Consider the following 22264-nt stretch of genomic DNA (forward strand, 5'->3'; position numbering starts at 1 on the left):
CAACATGAAAAAAATGACAAAAAGAGGGCTGTGAACTGATCTGTGGGGAACACCTTCAGCTAGAATCGCTTTGACTGATTTGTTTTTGCTGATGGTAACAAAATGGTGCCTGTTAGTGTGATAAGTGCTGAACCAGCCAAGTGTGTAACACTTAAATACAGGAAATATATAAGTCTTAAAAATGTAACATTATACTTGTTTACTAGTTACTTGACGGCAACATGCTTGACAACATTCTTTTTTGATCATCTAATGCCTCCGGTCGAATTTACGCTGACATACTCACTCCATATGTGCATCAGCATATGAGAAATTGATTTCAGATTAACTGCAAGAGTCCTGCTTTGCTTAAGTAGCAAATTCAAATCAAATTCAAATTTTATTTGTCACATGCGTAACCATACACAGTATGACTTGTAGTGACATGCTTTGTACAACTGTTCTGACATAAAATAAGAAAATATAGAAAAATATTAAATATAAAGAAAAACATAAATATGTATATAAGAAAAATATATACATAAAAAATATATGAAGGGATTTAAAAAAAGTGTATAAGAACACACACACACACACACACACACACATATATATATATATATATATATATATATATATATATATATATATATATATATATATATATATATATATATATATGTATGTATTTAGTATTACATGTATGTATATATATATATATATATATATATATATATATACATACATGTAATACTAAATACTAAATTGCAATACTAAAATAAATTAGTAACGTTATGTAATGTAGATGTAGATGGAGGTTGGGTGTTTGAAGGCGATGTATGGATGGAGATGAATGATTCTAAGTCCTTGGTGATGTACTGGTTGAGGGCCCGAATGGCCTGCGGGAAGAAGCTCCTCCTCATCCTCTCTGTATTGGCCTTTAGGGAGCGGAAGTGCTTCACTGACCTCAACAGAGAGAAGAGTCCGTTGTTCGGATGGTTGAGGTCTTTCACTATTTTCCTGGCTTTGTTCCAGCACCGCTTGCTGGAACAAGTCAACATAACCTACTGTTGAAGCATTTCGAAGTGTGGTTTAGCCAGATAACACATCATTGTGTTGTATTCTGGCCTGTTAAAACAAGAAAAAGAAACATTTGTTAATAGGGGTTTAAAAATCTGTAGCATAAAGCAAGTGCAGGTGCTCAGTGTGTGTTTTGTTGTAGGCAATCCAAGAATCATAATTGTAGTCCATAGCATGGGTCAGTACATCAATAAACTGAGATAATCCATAATCATAATCTGAAGATCAGATAAGAGTCATAACTTGGGAAACAAAGGCTCAGACTTACGGACATAAAACATATATATAGGACTTTGCAAACATACTCAGAAACAACAGGGTATAAACATACGAACAAATCAAGTGATAATACAAAATAGGTGAACACAATAGGGTAACAAACCAATGACAGGACAAGGGGCAGAGGCAGGACCAAAACAGACATAAGCACATGTTAGTGAAGGATGAATATGTGCCAGTTACGTTGTTTGCTGCTTGGGACATCCTCTCTAATGAAATACAGCTAGTTCAGCGAGTACACCATGAACTTAAAAAAAGAATTTGATGTTTGGAAATTTAGAGGCGGTTAAGTCACGTGCACATTCTTAAGCAGTTAAGAACATCAGAGCACTGCAGAAACAGTTTGGTTATGTAGAAATTCATCTGTCATATCATGGCTGTTTCTCATTAGCAGAATGTCAAAATATTTTGCACAATCGGTTCCTGTTCTTTCAAATCTCAAATCTTGGTGAGTGGACCATTGTTACAGCTTCCCTACAGAGTCGAGAGACCGCACAGGTGTTCATCTTCTTTGATTTGAGAGATTATATAGTGACTTCAGATGCACCGAGTCAAAGCTAGTCTGCCCTACTTTCAGGCTTTGGATATTTCTTTGAAGCAGTTGTGTTACGTCAGTGAAGTTATGTTAAACCAGTGAAGGACAATGGAGTCAGAGGTTTTCTTTCCATGTTTGGCCTTCACGTAGACACTGTGCATGTTGAAACCAAACAAGATGCTACATTCCTGGAGTTTAGACTCACAGCATTGTGTCTAAAGACCAGCTGTGTTTGGATCTTCATACCACAGTTCTCTTTCGTGATGCATGTTGCAAATCTGAATTGAAGTCTAGCTGTTATTTGAAGGCAGAAAGCAGGTTGCTGATGGGTTGACCTGATACACTGAGGGGGATGTGTGTTTTCACAGTTCCTGCTCAGGTTAGAGATGCTAAGCATGCTTGGCTATTGATCGCAGTTAATAAGATGTCTTTTCTTTACAGATTAACAGCAGATTGGAGATGCTGGAAAAGAAGATGGACTGGCGGTGGATGGTTCCTTTGTTTCTGCTCGGGATCATAGCAGAGGTAAGACACTCCTCAGCATTTCTGCCAAATATAAATGCAAGGTTTCCTGTTTCTTGTTTGCATTTCTCATAGCACTTTCTGCTTTCTAAGGTTTTTTTCTTGGCTGCGGTGCTTTGACTCACCTGAGCTGATGTAACCTGATCCATTGAAATGATCACAGAAACTTGCTAATATTAGTTGTGGTGCATGATATGTTGATTGGAAAGTTTTCAGGAATTATGCAAATATATTTTTTCATGTTCTAATGGTCATGGCTAGAAGAGAACCCTGTGGTGTAGAGTTTCACAAGCTTTACATACACAGCCTTTGAATGTTACCATAGTAACTCATTCGTTGCTCTGGCTGGATTTATATGTAAAAGTTTTCCACAACTAGCTACATAATTTATACATGTATTTATATTTGTATATGCTGTCTATATAAAGCAATTAAAAATAATTCAAATCGCATAGTATGACCTCAGTATTAGTTCTATGTGGCATTCGAAAAAAGTGCTTCATCATGGAGGGATAAATTATTTTAACATTGGGGATATTTCAAGTTGTTTGATGTACTATTTGAAACAAAATTTCAAGGTAAATATCAAGTTTAGGAACAACTTCGAATTGAAAATGAAATTGCTTGAGGTTTAGATTTTTGTAAATAAATTAAAACTAACTTCAGATATATTTGATTATAATTTGATCTTAATAAGCTTACAAAATGTTGTTCTTTGCTGAGTAATTCCATTTTTTAGTCATTTATTAAGACTGATGGTGTGTTTCTTGAGAAACAGCCAGATGGAACCTTACAAAACCAAACAATACTTAATTTTGCTGAATAATTATGTTCTTGGCCCTAAGGTAAGTGACCAGTTTTCAGAAATCCATTAAATCAAATGTCCTTAAATCTCAATAAAGTAAATTTGAAGTAATCTAAAAGCGTAGGCCTTGTTGAGAGTGTATATTTCAGTATTTTAAAGTTTTGCTAGCTGGAATGTCAAAACATTGATCTTAATACATCTTCACATAGATAGAACCTTATAATACAAGGCCATGGTATGGCTAACAATGCAGAGTATACTCTGGAGCTAACAGCTACTGCTGTAAGATTCTTTTCCTAAAGGTGAAGAGGATAAACCAGGGGTATCATTCATCAAAATGCTTAAACCAAGTACTAAATTTGTGTAAAAGTGCCACCCATACGCACAGGAAAATTGGTGTTTATCACACGTTCGCACACACAACTGTATGCAATGGCCATTGATAAATCCCACATGTTCTAAATTGATGTACTCGTGCATGGCCATACTCTTAAAGAAAGCCCTCAAATCGCCAGATGTGGTAAATGACTAAACACCAAATAAGTAAACAACAACTCAAACTGCACTTGGCAAACAAAATCCACTTCTCAATCTCACCACAGATTTTCCGGTGGTGCTAAAAACACGTTCCTCTCTGCACTGAAATCATTAATTACTCTCTCAATTACGCTGATATACACAGTACGTGATATAGAAGCTCTGCATTGTCACGTTACCTGCTATTACACTTTTCTACCACTAGCTGTTCTTGCATACGAATGGTCAGGAGTGTGCGGAAATATACGCACATCCTCATGCTTAAACAAAACTTGATAAATCCCATTCAGTGCATAGAAGCATGAGTACACACGGTTTATGCACAAAACTATGCGTACGCAGGGTTGATAAATGAGGTCTTTGTTCTACTTTCTGTAGTCTGAAAATCTGTCTGAAATTAACAATATTATTGAGCATTTTTCTGAAATTATGTGATCACCTGTCAAACAAAGCATAGATTTGTGACTAACCTGGTACTCTCTATGTGTACAGCTAGCTTATTTTCTTGTTGCTGTTGTATTTTTGATATTGTATTGTCTATTGTATGTTACTATTTAATACAATTTTATGATTTAAAATCCTCAATCCTCAATTACTCCTCTGTGCAGATGGAAATGGTGTGATTTACAGCATGAAGAAGCACATTAACACTAATCACTTAGGCGAAACAGTGGTGCAGCAGGTAGCATTGCTGCCTCACAGCTCCAGAGTCCCCGCGTGGATCCTGAGCTCAGTTTACTGTCTGTGTGGAGTTTCGTATGTTCTCCTGTTGTCCACATGGGTTTCCTGTTTGGACTGGCAATGCTAGATTGCCCCTCGATGTGAATGTGTGTGTGAACCTGCGTCCCATCCAGGGTGTATTCCTGCCTCACACCTAGCCCAGGATACACCCTGTATTCACTAAAGCTCTTATTAAAGATGAACGAATACTGAATGACGATGACTTCTTGTTTCATATGCTTCATATTCTCACTTTTAAACATTTCTGTTTCTTTTCTTCCTTAGAAAGCATAGTTGATGGTTGACATGGTTGACTGGATTGCACTATTTAATTCATAACGTACCAAAACACAATGTAACACATGTAAGATGAAATAAAAAACAATTCTTGTGTATTTTTTGTGTTGTATATCTGTAGGTCGCTGTAATAGCGAGTCCGGAGGTAAACAACAGCCAGCAGCATGTCCCTCAAAATGTATACTCCGATATTGGATCCACGAGACAGAAGATCATGACGGCGCAGTTCGAGTGCTATCAGAAGATAATAAAGGACAACAGCACTGTCAGAGGTACAGCTACGAAAAAAAAAAAAAATTAACTGCTGAATCAGCCTGTTGTGTCGTTATGCAGCAGATCCTGATTGTTGATTGACCATTGAGAAATTGGCAGTCAATGCTTAGATTCACACTTTACTGTTCTTTCTGTCTGAGCAGCAGGAATCTTGTGGGAAACTTAAAAACATTAAATTGAATGACGAAGCGTAATAATATTACTTATACTACGGTGCTGTTGAATTCTCAATTCTGATTGGTTGATTAATTTTATATAACAATAGCATTGACAGTAGTGTGAGTTGCAGATAATATTTTAAATAATTAATAATATTTATAATATTTTATCATTCATACAGCTCATTCACATGGACTTGTATATCAGACTATCCACATAATCTAAGCCTAATAATACATAGCTTTAACAACAGGTTGTTATTTAACAAATTGATTTAAAGGAGATGTTTATTTAACGTTTATGGAAGGAGTCTCCAGTGTCAGAACTTTAACAGCCAGAGATAAAGTTGTAACTTTAAGTATATTTTCGTCTTCTAGTGAAAGTGCCAGAAGAACTGTATATAACCGTTATAACCCAAGTGATAACTGGACATTCCGCAACGTTAAACATAACTACTGATGGTTAACACCTTTAAGAATACTTTGGGGTGGATTATTTTCCTCCAGCAGCATGGCCCTTTGTGTTTTATTCTTTACTTGTGGTACTGTCTGTGCAAGCAAATCAGTTCAAAGCGAAAACTGTTTTAATGCAACTGATAACCTACAACTAGTTGTGTCAAAGTTGGACTGAGGAAGGCAACCATAGTAAAGAGTTTGTTGCCATGGTAACAGTCAACGACTCCAGTCAACATGCGTAAATCTTGTGTTTCGACACCCAAGAACAACATTTGATTAATTCCCGCCTCTGCAAAATGATAACAAAGCTGGATGAATTCGGATTGCCTCAGGTCTGAATTAATTCCCGCCTCTGGAAAATCTGCAAAAATTTGAAATCAGATTTCGAATACTTCGGATTCTGGGGGATTTTTGGTGTTGAGACTGCAATGAAAATAATAAAAAAGTGCTACTTTTACATGCAAGGTGAAAGTATGGCCCATGATTCTACTCAGTGGTCAGGTGCTATATGGCAGAAATGTCATAAAGCATGAAGGAAGCAGGTCAACAAGCTTCTTATATATATGCAAATGATGGCATTAATCAGTGTAGTCCTGTCTTATTAACACAAAGAGTACACGGTGAAATGAAAAGCCTCAGGACAAGTGAATGTAGAGGAACGTCACGCTGAGTGACAGCACTGGAGTGAACTGCATAAACCTCGCTCAGACTCTTCAAAATTCATCAAGCACTTGGATGGAGGGTCGATAAAAGCCATGAGTGGATGTGTGTAATTTGTGTTCCTAAAGCATTAAACCATCACAACAAAATTTGTTCGAATGACTCCAGGATAATTACTGACATTTATCAAAAGCTCTTTCCATTGTTTCGGAAGTTGCTTTTGAAATGTTCCTCCTGCAGCTCCTCTTGGAAAAAAAAAAAAAAGAAAGAAACATATTATTTTTATCACATAACTGCAGTGCTGTTGTTTGTGGGGTTTTTTTTTTTTTACATTAGCTGGTCTAATGTGTAACCGAACGTGGGACGGGTGGCTGTGCTGGGACGACACGGACGCTGGGGTCACTGCTCACCAGCACTGTCCTGACCACTTCCAGGACTTTGACCCTGCAGGTAAATGTTTGGTATCTACATTTTCATTCAGTGTTTTTAAACAGGTTTCGGTTAAACTTTAATCACAAATGGTGCTTTAGAGCCTTTTGTACAAGTCTCTTGGCGCTGTATATGTATTCTCTGGCCACTTTAACACCTGTACACCTGCTCATTCATGCAAACATCCAATCAGCCAATCAGGTAGCAGTACAGCAATGCATAATATGATCAACAGCTTCACATAATGTTCACCTGAAACATCACAGTGGGGAAAAAAATCTACCCATGATCTCAGTGACAGTGACTGTGGCATGGTTGCTGGTGCCAGAAGGGCTACTTTGACTGTTTCAGTTGAGCTGATCTCCTGGGATTTTCACACACAACAATCTCTAGAGTTAACACGTAATGGTGTGGAAAAACAAAAAACATCCAGTGAGCAGCAGTTCTGTGGGTGGAAACGACTTGTTGATGAGAGAGATCAGCGAAGAATGGCCAGACTGGTTCAAGCTGACAGGAAGACTACGGTGGCTCAAATAAGCACTCTTTACATCCGTGGTGAGCAGAAAAGCATCTCAGAACACAGGAAGACATTGAGGTGGATGGGCTACAACAGCAGCAGACCACATCGGGTTCCACTCCTGCCAGCCAAGAACAGGAAACTAAGACTACAGTGGGACAGTTGACGACTGGAAAACCATTGTCTAAACTGGTCTTTTTTCAATCTTCAACAGTCCAGTTTGATGTGAACATGAACAGAAGCTCTTGACTTGTATCTGCATGGTTTTATGCATTGCATTGCTGCTACATGATTGGCTGATTGGATAATTGCACGAATGAGCAGGTCTATAGGTGTTACTATTAGAATTTCTTTTGCCTCCACATAATACTGATAGACGTTTAAGTTAAACGGCTGAGTACTAAAAGAAACAAATAACACAGTTAACAAATAATTATGAATATGTTAATAATGTTCTACACTCCGCACCAGCTCACAGTGTGGAGGAGTAGAGCTTTATAGAGCTTTGACATTTGTATTGGTAATTGTTTTGAACAGAAACAGCCAGTAAGGTGTGCATGGAGAACGGCCAGTGGTTTATTCATCCAGAGAGCAACAGGACGTGGACGAATTTCACCAGATGTAATGCACACAGTAAAGAAAGCAGAATGGTACGTCCCAAACTTCTGACTGACAGCGAAAGCTGTTCCTTCAATTCCTTTTTTATTGCTTCTTTTACTACTCCTTAACTCGTTAGCACTAAAAGGAAACAAGGAGGAGCAATTAAAGAAATGAGAAATATCCACGGACTCACGGTTACTAAGTGCATCTAACCTAATACACTAAAACCAAATGGATTAAGAACATGCTTTTTTTTTTAACAAGGACCAGTGTATAACTGTTGATATGGTAAGGTTTTCTGTAAGGAGATTTAACGTTTATTTTCCATTAAGGGAAACCAGTTGCCAGTGTCAGTGCTTTGTAATTGTCAGTGGTAAAGCTGTTTTCTGACTTAAAGTCTTTATTAATTTTAAGACAAAAATGATGGAATGACTGTTATAGTTGTTATAAAATAAACGAGAACAGGAAATTGTTTCACAGATGTGCCACAACATTAAATTTAACAATAAATGGATGGGAATAAGGGGCTGTTTCTCTTTTTATTAAACAGAAACAAAAAAAACTCTCACTGGCGTGTGGAAGAGGAAAAGAAACACATAAATAGGCTGCTGTAACTTGCACACAGCTGTAGACACTCATTCATTACCCGCTAGTTCTCTGTGACCTGCTAGTTCTCTTCACAGCCAGTGCTCAGCCACGCCCCCACTGGCACAGACATGTTGTTCTTTACTTTAAAAAAAATTGGCAAATTGCTGTTGTATAAAAGCACTATATAATAAAACACTTTGGGGTGGTAACACTAGCATCTCTTTGTGTCAGGATGCATCACGTTACCCTGTCGTTAATTATTTTTCTATAACAGCACGCCCCCAGGTGTTTTATTTCTAATGTATTTATTATTAATATGTTTTGTACTTAAATAAAAAAAAAAATCACAGCATTTACAGGGAACCCCATTGGTTTTCTGTTTAGAGTAAAGAATCTCAGGTTGGTTTCTTAACTAATGAGTGTTCATTAGAGCCCTTTGACGTAATTGTTTGGAACTACCTCACAAATGGCTCTCCTGACTGCAAAAAGGATAACAACACAACTCCAGAGGGAAAAAACGATTTCTAGCAAAAAAAGCTGAGGTTGCTTAGTGCAGTCAAAGAGAAAAAGAGGGAGTGTTTCAATATCGCAAATATGGATTACCATTACACGTTTGTGCAGCACGGAACAGTGCTCGCTTTCTAAAGAAATGAAGATATATATATATATATATAAATATATATATTTTTATCAGTAAAAAGACTAAATAAAACTTCTGCTCCACACCACAACCAAAACTAGAAAACCTACAAAAAGATTAATATAAATATCATAAATAATGCGTAACAATTATCCGAGAATATGTCTATTTAAGGGAATATTTACAGGAAAGCAGGCAGGCCACACAGGAAACTGTTTATAACATGAGTAAACATCCATCCATTTTCACTCCTCTCTTTCAGACCGCAATAAATCTGCTCTACTTAGCCCTGATAGGACACGGACTGTCTCTGGTCTCGCTGTTTATATCACTCGGGATATTTTTCCATTTTAAGTAAGTGTTAAACTCTGTGTAACTCTGTGTGATTACAGTGAAGATGTTCTCGTAATGTTCTTATAATCATCTACTGCTTTCTGCTTTTTTTTTTTTTTTTCCGGCAGGAGTTTGAGCTGCCAGAGAATCACCCTGCACAAAAACCTCTTCTTTTCCTTTATCTTGAACTCCATCATCACCATCATCTGGTTAACGGGCGTGGCCAGTAACCAGGAACTAGTGCTGAGAAATCCGGTGAGCGCAGCGTCAGTAACAGTGCAGTTTGACCTGATCTTTGACTGAAATTAGTTTAATTTGACTCTGTTTTGTGGAAAAAAATCTAAATTTACAACTGGATTTGATCTGATAAATGTGAACAAGTTTGATCTGTGTTTATCTGACTGGTGTCAATAAATTAGAAGAGTGGATCATCTAATGATTGGATTTATACAAATAGATTGGATCTGATTTGTGTGGCAGAATTTGATCGAGTTTTGTTCAGGTTTGTGCTTCTAAACTTGATCTGAATTTGAGCCAAACTTTGATCAAATCAGATCAGATTTGTTTGACTTGAGACTATTTTTTTGTCAGATCTGGGTGCCCAAATTTGATCTGTATTTGATCAGTGTGAACAAATCTTATATGATTGAAAGGTTTGTTTTTAATCTAAAGTTGGATTTGATTTGTCTATCTCATTCTGATTAAAATCTGAATTTTATTAGATTTTTCAATTGAATCTGATCTAATCATCAAGACTAATTTTGGTCTCTCACCTGGATTGTCAAATCTGATGTCAATGTGAATTTAATCTGTGTGAACGAAATTGTGTGAACGTGAAATTTTAGCTGATTAAAGCAACTGAGCTTTATTTGATTTGTTCTCATTTTGTATTCGATCTGAAATTGATCAGATCTTGGATGAGAATTTGATCTGAATTTGATTCGATTTTGTGACTGAATCTGATCTAATCATCAATAAGTCTAGTTTTGCTCAAAATGTGGTCTGAGTGGCCAGATTTAATCTGTGTTTGATCTGTATTTGATCACACCTAATCATGATATGGTTCAAATTTGTACCTGATTAAAGCGATTGGGTTTTATCTGAATCTTTTCTGTTTTTTTTTTTATTTTTATTTTTAATTCGAATTTGATCTGATCTCTAATGCTAAATATGTGGTCCACATTTTTTCCTGAATGAATTTGGACGATATCTGATTTGATAAAAATCTTTAATTTGATCTGATCAAATCAAATTTTGATCTAATCTGTGTGACACAAAATGAAATTGATTAATTTGAAATGATTACGGAGCTGAATTTGATTCAATCTGTGTGTCTTCTTTTGATCTAAGTTTGATCTGGATTTTAATATATTCTGTGTGATTAAATTAGTTAACAGTCTTTTTTTTTTTTTTTTAAATCTCTCCCCTTCAGACCAGCTGTAAAGTTTCTCTGTTTATTCATCTGTATCTGTTCGGGTGTAACTACTTCTGGATGCTGTGTGAGGGAATTTACCTCCACACACTCATCGTTGTGGCTGTGTTTGCCCAAAAACAGCATTTAATGTGGTACTATCTTCTCGGATGGGGTGAGTTCTCAGAACATAGAAGACTTAAAAAACATATTTAGTCTGCTGTTATGTCAAGAACATTTATTAATCCTTAGAAAATGGTGTTGTGATTTGATTTTTTTTTGTTTCAGGTTTCCCGCTGTTACCAACTACAATACACGCCGTAGCCAGAAGTTATTATTATGATGACAAGTAAGTACTCTATAATTAACTCATTCTGTATATACACTATATCACTGCCATGTGTCTCAGGAGGGAAGGAGCTGTATTCAGGCTAAAACTGCTGTACTGAATACATTCAAGCTAAGAACACTGATCTAGAATCAGTTTTCGGTTTTCATATTCAGGTAAAGTCAGTCATATGTAAGAGAAAAAACTGATCTCGGATCAGCACTTCCTACATTCTGCAGTTTATGGCATTTCTTTAAAAATCTCCCCAGTTTATAGATCAGTGCTTCTTTGAATTATAATAAGCAGCTTTCTGAAATTCAAAGCAAGTACAGTGAACTCCAGAAGTATTGGCACCCCAGATATAACCAAATAATGTTTGCTGATGTCACTCTCGGAGAGAAAAACAGTCTGAGGTTCTTAGAGATTGGTTAAAGTTTGTTTATTTCATGCAAGCTATTTTTGTTCAGTTCTCTTGCCAGTAATTCTGGAGTTGGTTAGCTCTTAATTCACAACCCGGGAAAACAAGTTGTGCATGAACTACTAAAATGCTAATCATGAATTTTTTAAGCATACTTTTTCGGTGATATATTTTTAAACATAAAGGCTCCCCGAATGGTGTTTCAAAATTATTGGCACCCCAGATATAACCAAATAATATTTGCTGATCACTCTTGAAGAGAAAAACAGCATTGAGGTTCTTAGAGATTGGTTAAAGTTTGTGTCTAATGGTAGCCTATATTTAATGGCTTATGCATTTTTATTTAGTTTTTTATTTCCCTATTTATGTTACCAGTGCATATGAACAATCTGCTTAAAGTTTTTTTTTTTGTGCCAATGACAATAATAGTGTTTTTTCAGTTATTTTGCCACATACATTTTTTCTGAGAGGATACACTTACTTTAAAATTATTTAAGGGTGCACAGTTTCTTTAATGGCTTGAGTATAAAATATAAATAAGCTTGTGTAATGTTTATTTCATACAAATAATGTTTGTTCAGTTCTCTTGCCAGTAATTCTGGAGTTGGTTAGCTCTTAATTCACAACTCAGGTAAAAACGATGTGCGTGAAATACTAAAATGCTAATCATGATGTTTTCCTTTTAATTTGTAGCTGCTGGATCAGTTCAAACACGTCTCTGCTGTACATCATCCACGGGCCGATCTGTGCCGCGCTGTTGGTGAGCCATCTGGAGTTTTTTTGTTGCTGTTGTTGTTCCATTACTGCACACAAACTAACAGTCGATCATGTTGGAGTGTTTGAATGCATGTCATTTATATTCATGACAAGTCTTTGATGGATGTTTCTCACATTTCCTGTTTGTTACATGTTACTAATTATGTGCTTGTCTAGAATGTAGATTCAACATTATTCAGTCCTGTAACTGACAGCGGAAGACTATACTAGAGGCATAGTAATTTTCCCATTTAAACCAATGTACTCCATCAAACAAGCCATTTTTGGCATCTGAAATGTGCTTCTTTAGTTTTGCACTGGAGCTACAGCTCTAATGTTGCTACCAGGTACAGAAAACATATAGCTACCAGCTGAGCATCACCCAAAGCTAAATCATTACACACTCTCTATAAACTATTACAAAAAAAAATGATAGCAAATAAAAAATAGCTTGAATATGGACAAATTTATCTAATATTTATTATTATGGGATTATTGTAACATAAGAATAGAAATAATATAAGACTATTCAGCCCATTTTTAGATTCTTTTACTCATTTCAAGCTTTACACTTTCTTATTCTATTGGCAGATAACGTTGCCTCTTTCTAGAAACAAATGTATATCACGCTGATATCAAAAATGGAAAAAGTGATGCAGAGATATAAAAAAAAAAAACAGTCGTAACAGTGCTGGGCGATAAAAAGTTCTCGATTTGTATCATGATAAAGTTTTCGTCAATAACAATAAGCTGAGTGTATTCAAATTCGATAAACATTCGTTTCGATTTTCCCATCTAACTTGCGGAAATAGCCAAAGGATGCAGCACGTAGGGTTGGCGTAATGCCAGCACAACAACCAATCAGGCTGCACGCTGAATTGCATACAGACACACACACACACACACACACACACACACACACACGAGGGAATCACGTCTAAAAAACAACAATAGCAAGCTACGGAAAGATGGTGAGTAGAAAGAGGCCTGAGAGCGAAAGTGAAGACGAAGGTGGGTCGTGTTTCAGAGAAAGACCACAGCACTTCAGGTTCAGCAGTCTAAAGTATGAAGAAGAGCAGTTACGCTCAAAATGCAAAATAAATGGTTAACGATATGATGCCAGTAAGTACAGTGGCGAAAGAAGGGTTCTTCCATGTAGATCTGTGTATTAGTTTGTATACTGTATAATATATTTGTATATTTTGTACATTATGTTCTGATAAAACATTTATATATTTTAGAGAGTTATGAACATTTGGTTTATTCCTGCTGCATTTAGAAGGATACTCTTTAAAATCTGTGACACTGTTATGAAATTTCATATCGCGATAATTATCAAAATCGAACCATTATAGAAAAATTGAGCATGATAACATTTTTGGCATATCGCCCAGCTCTGTTGTGCCGCCATCTTGAACCTGAATCATATTCTTCACTTAGTCTGATTTCTCTCCTCATCAGCATCAGACTTGGGTAGACGTCAGATTTGTACGATTTGAATGATAATGTTCGCATTTGTACACATTTGTAACCTCAGGGAGTTTTTCCTGGCATCCTGTCAGATCTAGTTTGCTCATTAATGCTGCGTTAATCACTTTGCATATTACATTTTGTAAATCAGTTTCATGATGCCGTTTTATAAAAAATTCAAAAAACAATGTCTTTTAAGGCAAGTGTGCAATGATTAGAGGTGCAGTCTGTTAAGTTAATGTTAGCAGCATTTATGTAACAGATAAATTATGGAAAGCAAACATATCCTGGCGAATTGATGGAAAGAGGAAAATTAACAAGTATTTGTCTTTTTTTTATAAAGGTCTGTATTACTTATTGAAGGTTTTGGGTTCAAATCCCCATGAACACAAGGCCTCTAATGCTCAACTGTTCAGCTGCTTGAATGATCACTTCTTATGAAAACAATCAGTAAATCTCCTTTACATCCTCTATTTATCCTCAGGTGAATCTGTTTTTCCTGCTCAACATCGTACGCGTCCTCATCACCAAGCTGAAGGTGACACACCAGGCCGAGTCGAGTCTGTACATGAAGGCAGTGCGTGCCACTCTCATTCTCGTCCCTCTGCTGGGAATCCAGTTCGTCCTCCTGCCCTATAAACCTGCGGGACGTGTCTTATCCGAGATCTACGACTACATCATGAACATCTTGATGCATTATCAGGTGAGTGTAAATTGAGTTTCACATGGCAGTGGAAAAAAGCACAGAGAATCGCCATCACTAGGGGAGGAGTTTGAAGCTTAGAAAAAAAAAAAGCACAATAAATAAATAATAAATAAACCGTCTTTGGAAATCACAAAGGAAGTAACTTTGAATTATTTTCTCATGCAGTAAGTGTAATTGGTGTAGTGGGTAGAGTTGCCTCCTAGCAGTTCCAGGGTCTGTGGTTCGACCCTGAGCTCGGGTTACTGTCTGTGTGGCATTTTGCATGTTCTTCTCGTGTCTGTGTGGGTTTCTTCCAAGGTTCTCCTGCTTCATCCGACCTCCCAAGAACATTCCAGGAAGTGGATTGGCTCAGATTAAATATATAATTAAATCTAATTTACAGTAGTCTTGTTTAAGGGTTAAGGGATCAGTTTATAAATCTTACAGCCTCTGTCCCTTGCCTTTCCCTTTCCCTTTCCCCAACCACCCTCACCCCCTCTGTTTAAACTCTATACATCTCATGAGTTCCTTTTAAGGAAAAGGGGTGGAGCTCAGAAACTCTGTTCTGGATGGAGGTGGAGCTAATTTCCAGGTCTGAAAAAAAATCTGTTTGGATTGCATCAACGTCGATCAACTTTTTATCTGTTAATCTAGTTCACTTTAATTTAACTTTAATCCTGTTGCTCCATTACTGTTAAAAAAATATATATATATATATAATGATAACGATTCATCTCGAGAGTAATGGTGATGTTTGCTTGTTTAAACTGGCGAATCCATCATGGTGGATAATTAATCTCACAGTCAAGATTTAATTCAGAGGTTGGGATTTTAATCCTGGTTTAATCAATTGGTGCAACAAAGTTCCACTTAAAATAAAGCCTAGATCAACAAACCTTTAATTAGCTCTAAACGAACTCAATCCTGGTTTGTGTAACCTGCACTATTAAAAATAGATTATTGCACTTTTAAAGTAAAGTGCTGTATTCAGATTTGGTGACTTAAGTCCAAAATTTATGCCAAAAGTTATGCCAATTCAGCGACAGGCTAAACACATGCTTAAGTCAGTTTTCTCAGTACTTGGTTTAAATTATGTGAATCACCTGCGTGTGCTTAACAACTCTGGAGGTTGCCAGATATTTCTGGAGTAGAAGCGTCTGAGAAGGGTGTATTTCAGTAGCGTTCAGACAAGCACTCGCCTTTAAGCCCCAAAAGAAAAAACAAATCTGGGATAGAAATTGCAACCTGAAGAAATAGTGTTTTTTTCTTTGCTGTGAATTCTAATACTATGTGAACTATGGAAAAAATATAAAAGACAAATATGATGATATATGAATGAGAAGCAATGAAATTGGAGTCTAGTATATTGCCAACATATTGCTGCATGAATAGTCTAAAATTGTAATGATCACATTTAACAAAATGGCTTCCACTCTCCTTATACCACACATAAAATAGCACTTGATCCAGCACATCCTGTTATTTTCTTTTGTTTTATATGAATCCACAAGATACTAAATCAAGTCCATGAAATCATAATGTTTGCACGAGATATAGTGAATTTTTCACGCTATTAATTTGCTATTTTAAGTTACAGAATTAATACAATAACGCCAATGATTATGTTCATTCGACCCGCTCTCTTGTAAAGAAAACATGCAGGTCGTTTGAAGGATAAACTGACCAAGCACTCATCTTCTACACTTACAGTTTCTTTAATTTAAATCAGAATTTCTTGCTTAGAATAAGCAGTGTCTCTAATTTAAATGCTTTCTCTTCTTAAACTTTACATTTTTTTTAAAAAAGAGCTGATAATGATACTATTAATGAATATATTGTGTCATACTTGTGTTTTTAATATTGGCCTCGAATGGTATTTCATAGGTTTTCTGAGTGTGTTTTTAAAATTGACGTCTGTAGTTAGGTCTGAATACTGACGAGTGTTGTTTTGGTATTAAATCCCCAACTCAACTCTGAATACAGCCTTAACTGGTGCAGCATAAATCCAGGTCATTACGCTTCCTAGCTTTCTTTTTCTGCCTGAAGCTAATTAGCAGGAAATAATAATCATGTGTAGTATATTGTGAAGAAGTACAACGATAATGCTCGATCTGCTCAGTGAATAATGCAGTGGAACGAGCTTGTCGGTGATGTGCATATTAAACACCTTGCTGCCAAAACACACTTCCAAAAAGAGATACCGGGGGTGTGCAAGGTGAACTCGTAACTCTGACACGGTCCTTCTTTTGCAGGGTCTTCTGGTGGCTACCATCTTCTGCTTCTTCAATGGAGAGGTAAGGAAGTGCACTTTCACTGTGACTAAACCCCCCTTTTCCTGTTTATCTATAAATCCCCCATGGCTTCCGTCTCAACCGCATGCTTTCCTCTCCCACTTTATGATCAGACACGCGATTAAATCCCCAAAGCTCTGTTACAAAATCTCATCTCCCTCCCTTAAGGTTTCAGCTAAACACTGGATAATTAAAGACTTTGGCTGATGTCCTTACGCACAGATTTCTGAGTCATGCTGCCGAGCTGCCGAGCCGCTGATCCAAGTTCAAATGAGCTCTGTGTTTTTCTAAGTAGCTGCTTTATGAGCACCACACCGCTTGCATAGATATATCCATTATTGAGTCAGGAGCTAATACAGCAGTTAGCAGAGCTGGAACTGATGACTAAAAGCCGCAATTATCGCTCGACACGATGCATTACGAAAGACAAAAGAGCCTCACTGAATGGAAAAAGGAAAGTGATACCATTTATCTGAACTAATCGGATTCTAAGAACTGTTTTATTCCAACAATTATGAAGAATCAGTACTCATAAAATGTCAAGTTAGACTTTCTGAACCACTTCACACCATTCCTCACTAACATTTTCCATGACAGTCATGCATATAATGACCTATGAATACATTTATAATATGTCAAAATGCATTTATAAGTCATTATACACATTGTTATAATTATTTTTGAAATGGTATTATAGTTTAAAGTCATACATCGTTAACAGAAAGCATTATAGATAGTATTTATACCACCAATACATGCTAAATGTATAAAGAGAACAAATACAAATTCTGCATAGAACATCTGTATGGTAAAGGGAAGGTCAGTTATGCTTATTTGTTACTGATGGTTTGTTGAGAAGGTTCTGGTTCTGGTTCTGGTTTCGATAGAGCGGTACCGGTTACCTGAGAGGAGTTTCTGAAATGGATAGTTCCCCAGGTGTGTACTGTCCATGATGACTTTTTCAGCTCAATTCTGCTGTGCACACAATTCACTGCAGTCTGGCCTTTGTGCAGGACGAGGCCAAGATGAAGCACAAAATTATGGATGAGGTAGCGATGTTATTGATGGTGGATCTGAAACTAGCAGGCAAGGGTCGAGACCAGTGAAGCATGAAACTATGAAAGATAATGGAACACAGAAATCAAGGACATCTGGATATAAATAGGCAAACAAATGAGCATGAAACACGTTACAGGTGAACACATTCAGGCGACAAACCTATGGTGGAGACAGAACCACATGGCTTTGGGAAGGGTGATAAATTTGTCAGGTCTGGTATTGAATTAGTTTTCTTAGACATTTGATCAGTTCTGTTAATTATATGATTTTGTTTTGGTTTGTAAGGTCACCTAATGGTTGATGGTATCAGGGGTTCAGATTTAGTAGCCATAATAAAGCAGTTTGTTCTTATTCATTGCAGATAAACAGAAATTAGGCAGTTGTATTTAGAAGAAGCCTGTTTGTGTTGACAGGGTTTTTTGATCCGCTAGAACATCAGGTAATTCCTCATCTGTGTAACATGAGGGTGATAAGAGGCGGGGCATAAATGCGTAAACATGGTTGTGACTTTATTAGATGCAAACCCAGAATCAGTCACAGTCCGTAGCGGAGGTCAAAAACAGGGATCAGAGGAACATCCTTGGATTAAGAGCAGTAAAACCCAAAACTTGGAACATGTAACCCAATAATCAGATTTAAAGGAGAAGGAGACTTCGCAGGGAGAGACGATTAAACACAAGGGTGTAATCAAGAAACAAATCAGAATAAAACATGTTACAGGTGAACACAATCAGGTAACAAACCAGTGACAGGATAGGGGTGGAGTCAGGACCAAAACGGAAACAAAAGCACATGGTGCTTGCTGCTTAGGGAGCCGTAAGAGGGAAACCGTGACAGAGGAAGGGCCTGGTATTAAATTTGATCAGTTCTGTTAATTATATGATGTTTTGGTTTAGTTTATAATGTCTGATGGCAGGCTGTCAGCTGTCTGATTCACAGTTAGTAGCTGAAATTGCTTGTCCTTATTTGTTATAGATGAACAAAAAATTCTGTTATATTTAGAATCAGCCTGTTACCTAACCTCCATAAAACTTGTAAGACTTGTAATCCTGTACTTGATGTCAGTATAACACAGTTTTGCCGTTGTGTTTACGTTAATACACAGTCTCAAGAGGCTGTAACACAAGCAAAAAATTTAGGACGAAAGTGGGTTGAAAACCGCACTGTGCTGACAGATTCAGAGTGTCACAACTTCTTTCACATTGCTACATCAACACCAGCGCAGCTGTTTTTATTCCTGAACATGAAAACAAGGACCATACTGACTTACTTCCAGCCAATTTAGCAACATCTTGACAACATATCAATCAGGTACATTCAGGAAAAAAAGGTTGTATTATCCCTAATGTTTTGTTGAACACAGTAGTTTCCCCTTTTAGTAAAGCTTTCATCTAGAATCTCTAGAAACCTTCCAAGAACGAATGAAGAATCATTTTTTACGCATCATATACAGTTTTTTATTTTGCATCAGTTAATATTTTTAAATAGTATTATGTAAATACTTTAGAAAATGTTTGTGAATTTGTGTACATGTTTTAGATGAATTTATTTTATGTTACTTTTTATTTCCTTGATGTGTTCATAGCCATTAAGAAAAAAAAGCCTGAAAAAAAAACCACATGATAATTAACATGTAATTTTATTGGTTAAAGGGGATGGCATGACAAAAGTTAATGGTGGGTTGTATATTTTTTTCTTGTGTCATTTATAAATCATAAACTCTCAGAAGGTTAGCACAGTGAATTTAAAAAATGTGATAAAATTAAAATCATTCCTTTCCTTAGGTACAGAGTGTGTTACGGAGACACTGGAATCAGTATCGGATGCAGTTTGGCAGCGCGATGGCTCACGCCGAGGCGCTCAGATCGACGTCCTACACGGCCTCGTCCATCACCGAGGTGCAGGGCTGCTACAGCATCGACGGCCACAGCGAACACTTAAACGGCAAGAGCTGCCTCGAAGCTGAGAAATCGGAGAATTCCTTCAACTGAGCGTGTCACTGAACACGGCAAGACAGCACTCTGATCGTGCTCGAGTTAACGCTGCGAAGATCACATGACTGCGTCTACCCAGAGTTCTCTGCCGACGCATGATAGAAGGATTTTAGGAAGGAAGGTTTACTGCTCTCACACTGCCTTATTATCTTACACAGTGCTAAAAAAAAGAAAACAAATGAAATGGTGACACTTTAAGAGACACAAAATAATTTAGTCATTAATCATCCATAATTAAGAGTATTAAGCATTAGTTAGCCTTCTAACCATAGAAACTATAGAAAAGTAACATACAATAATTATCACTGAGTCGTGTATGTAATATATGTAAAATGACACTTTTTAAAATATTTTTATGATGAAATCCTTTCAGGGAAACTCAGTTGCCTGCTAAACTAGTCAATGTGAGAAAATCTGACTCCCCAAGCAAGAGTTATTGCTTCATAAAATATAACAGCATGTCAAAATATTTGCATAATATGCAAATAGATTCTGTAATATTGGAACGTGGAGTTGGGGGTGAAATTCACATATTCATAGAATATGAATTTTTTAATTAGAATGATTTTATTTTTTGTGGAAGCAATAGTCTGTTAGTTATTTGTTTTTATTATTTTTTAAGCTATGGTCTTCAAAACAAGCGTGTGGTACTTTAGGAAAACAGAAAATCAACGTACACGTTTTGAATAACTTGCTAAACTTGTGTTAGGTAGAAAAGGAACGGGTTTAACAAACACAGCTAAAAAAAAAAAGACGTCTGTAAGCTGTGAATAAAAATGGCTATAAAGATAGACAGTTTTCATTGTTAGAGTTAGAGTTAGTTACATCTAAACGTACTGGTTCATTATAATTATAAAGGCAACTAATCCCTTCTACAGGACTGCAAAAATGTAGCTGTACAAAAAATTAAAAATAAGTGGTGATAAATTAACTATCGTGTACTAGTAACTTAACAGCTCGTAGCTACATTCTTAATTTTTTACTTAAAACCACGTAACAGTTAATGAGTAAGTTAACTGATATATCAATTATATATAATCAGTGATTTGTTAAAATAATACACTGAAAAAATTACATCTAAGCAAGTGATAATATCTTGAATATAGTCAAAATTATGTAATTTTCCGATTATAAGATTACAGTAAACCAAATATAAGGTTATTAAACCTATTTCTAGCTATTTTTACTCATTTCAAGTGTTAAAATGTTCTTAATTTGTTGCCAGATAGAAACGCTTTTATCTAGAAATAAATGTAAATAAAATTAGAAAAATTATCTGCCAATAGAGCAAGCTTAAAAGTAATAAAATATTAGATACATTTCCTGTAACTATATTTAAGATATTTCCACTAGGTATCATTTTTGCAGTGTAGATAGCTGAAAATGAAACTAATTTCTATTAATTACTCCCAAAGATATCTGATGTGAGACTAATGAACGTACTAATTAATGTAGCTCACAAGTCTAATGGCCAAATCTTCATATACTTGCTTCACGTCCTGAACTATGTTAGTAGTAACTAAATTAGTACATAATTCATTCCTTAAAAGTGTTACTAATTAATTAAAAAAATATATACGTATGACATTTGAAGTATTTGTAGTCGCCTGGCTGCTTTGTAAAGGCATTGAATTGTAAATAATCTCTTATTTTATAATATCATTTCTCTTTTCTTTCCTCTGTATTGTTCATTCGAATAAGGCTGAAATATTAGCTGTTGCCACTGATACGCTTTTCTGACTTGCGCTGTATGAAGTTACATTTTTACTAAACGTTGTACAAAAACAAATATATGTATAGATATATAAATATATGAATATATAAATATTCCCATTCAGGGAGAAAGCCAGTATCATTTTCTATGTTATATTCAGGAAAGTACTGTAAACTAATGATGTAGTGCTGGTGTTTGTGTTCATGCATCGTGTCTTGTCTGTAAGTCACATCATAGATTGTGTTTACTGTTTCAAAATACACATAATGCACCCACGACAATCCCCCACTTACATTTTGTAATATATTCATATCCAACATGCACAATATTGGTATGATGGACTTGTTAAAATACCGACTGTGATCGACTTTGTAGGAGGCCACATCATTTTGGTCAGGAATAAAATCCATTTGCAAGAAAACATTAAGACAAGTGACTTCTAAGCTTACTTAAATGGACATTTTGTGTGTGGGTGTTTTTTAAAGCATGTGCATTCTCATAATGAAAATCACAATCTATATTTCGTTTTTATTGTGATACACTGCAAAAAAGATCTTAGTCAAAATATCTTGAATAGAGGCAAGTTCATCTACTTCTCTTTTTAAACAAAAATTAAAAAAAAAAATTATAGATTTTTACTAGATGTGTAAACTAGACATGGAGATGTTTCCAGTATAGGTTTATTATTTATTATATTATGTGGGCAATAATTGTCCCAGGTTTCACTGTA

General features: G+C 36.1%; 1 protein-coding gene across 1 annotated transcript in view; it reads left to right on the top strand.

Moving 5' to 3' along the window:
* Positions 1–21992, top strand: part of calcrla (calcitonin receptor-like a) — a 55230-nt gene extending 33238 nt beyond the window's left edge. The window contains exons 2-13 of the mRNA XM_034304890.2: positions 2315–2398; positions 4876–5026; positions 6638–6751; positions 7785–7897; positions 9338–9429; positions 9537–9663; positions 10841–10994; positions 11108–11168; positions 12259–12325; positions 14276–14494; positions 16729–16770; positions 19611–21992. Coding sequence (XP_034160781.1) covers positions 2333–2398; positions 4876–5026; positions 6638–6751; positions 7785–7897; positions 9338–9429; positions 9537–9663; positions 10841–10994; positions 11108–11168; positions 12259–12325; positions 14276–14494; positions 16729–16770; positions 19611–19817 — 1413 coding nt within the window. The 5' untranslated portion in view covers positions 2315–2332 and the 3' untranslated portion in view covers positions 19818–21992. The remainder of the gene's footprint in view (positions 1–2314; positions 2399–4875; positions 5027–6637; positions 6752–7784; positions 7898–9337; positions 9430–9536; positions 9664–10840; positions 10995–11107; positions 11169–12258; positions 12326–14275; positions 14495–16728; positions 16771–19610) is intronic.
* Positions 21993–22264: the final 272 nt, after the last annotated feature.

Source organism: Pangasianodon hypophthalmus, chromosome 5 (assembly GCF_027358585.1).
Source record: "Pangasianodon hypophthalmus isolate fPanHyp1 chromosome 5, fPanHyp1.pri, whole genome shotgun sequence".
Lineage (NCBI taxonomy): Eukaryota > Metazoa > Chordata > Actinopteri > Siluriformes > Pangasiidae > Pangasianodon > Pangasianodon hypophthalmus.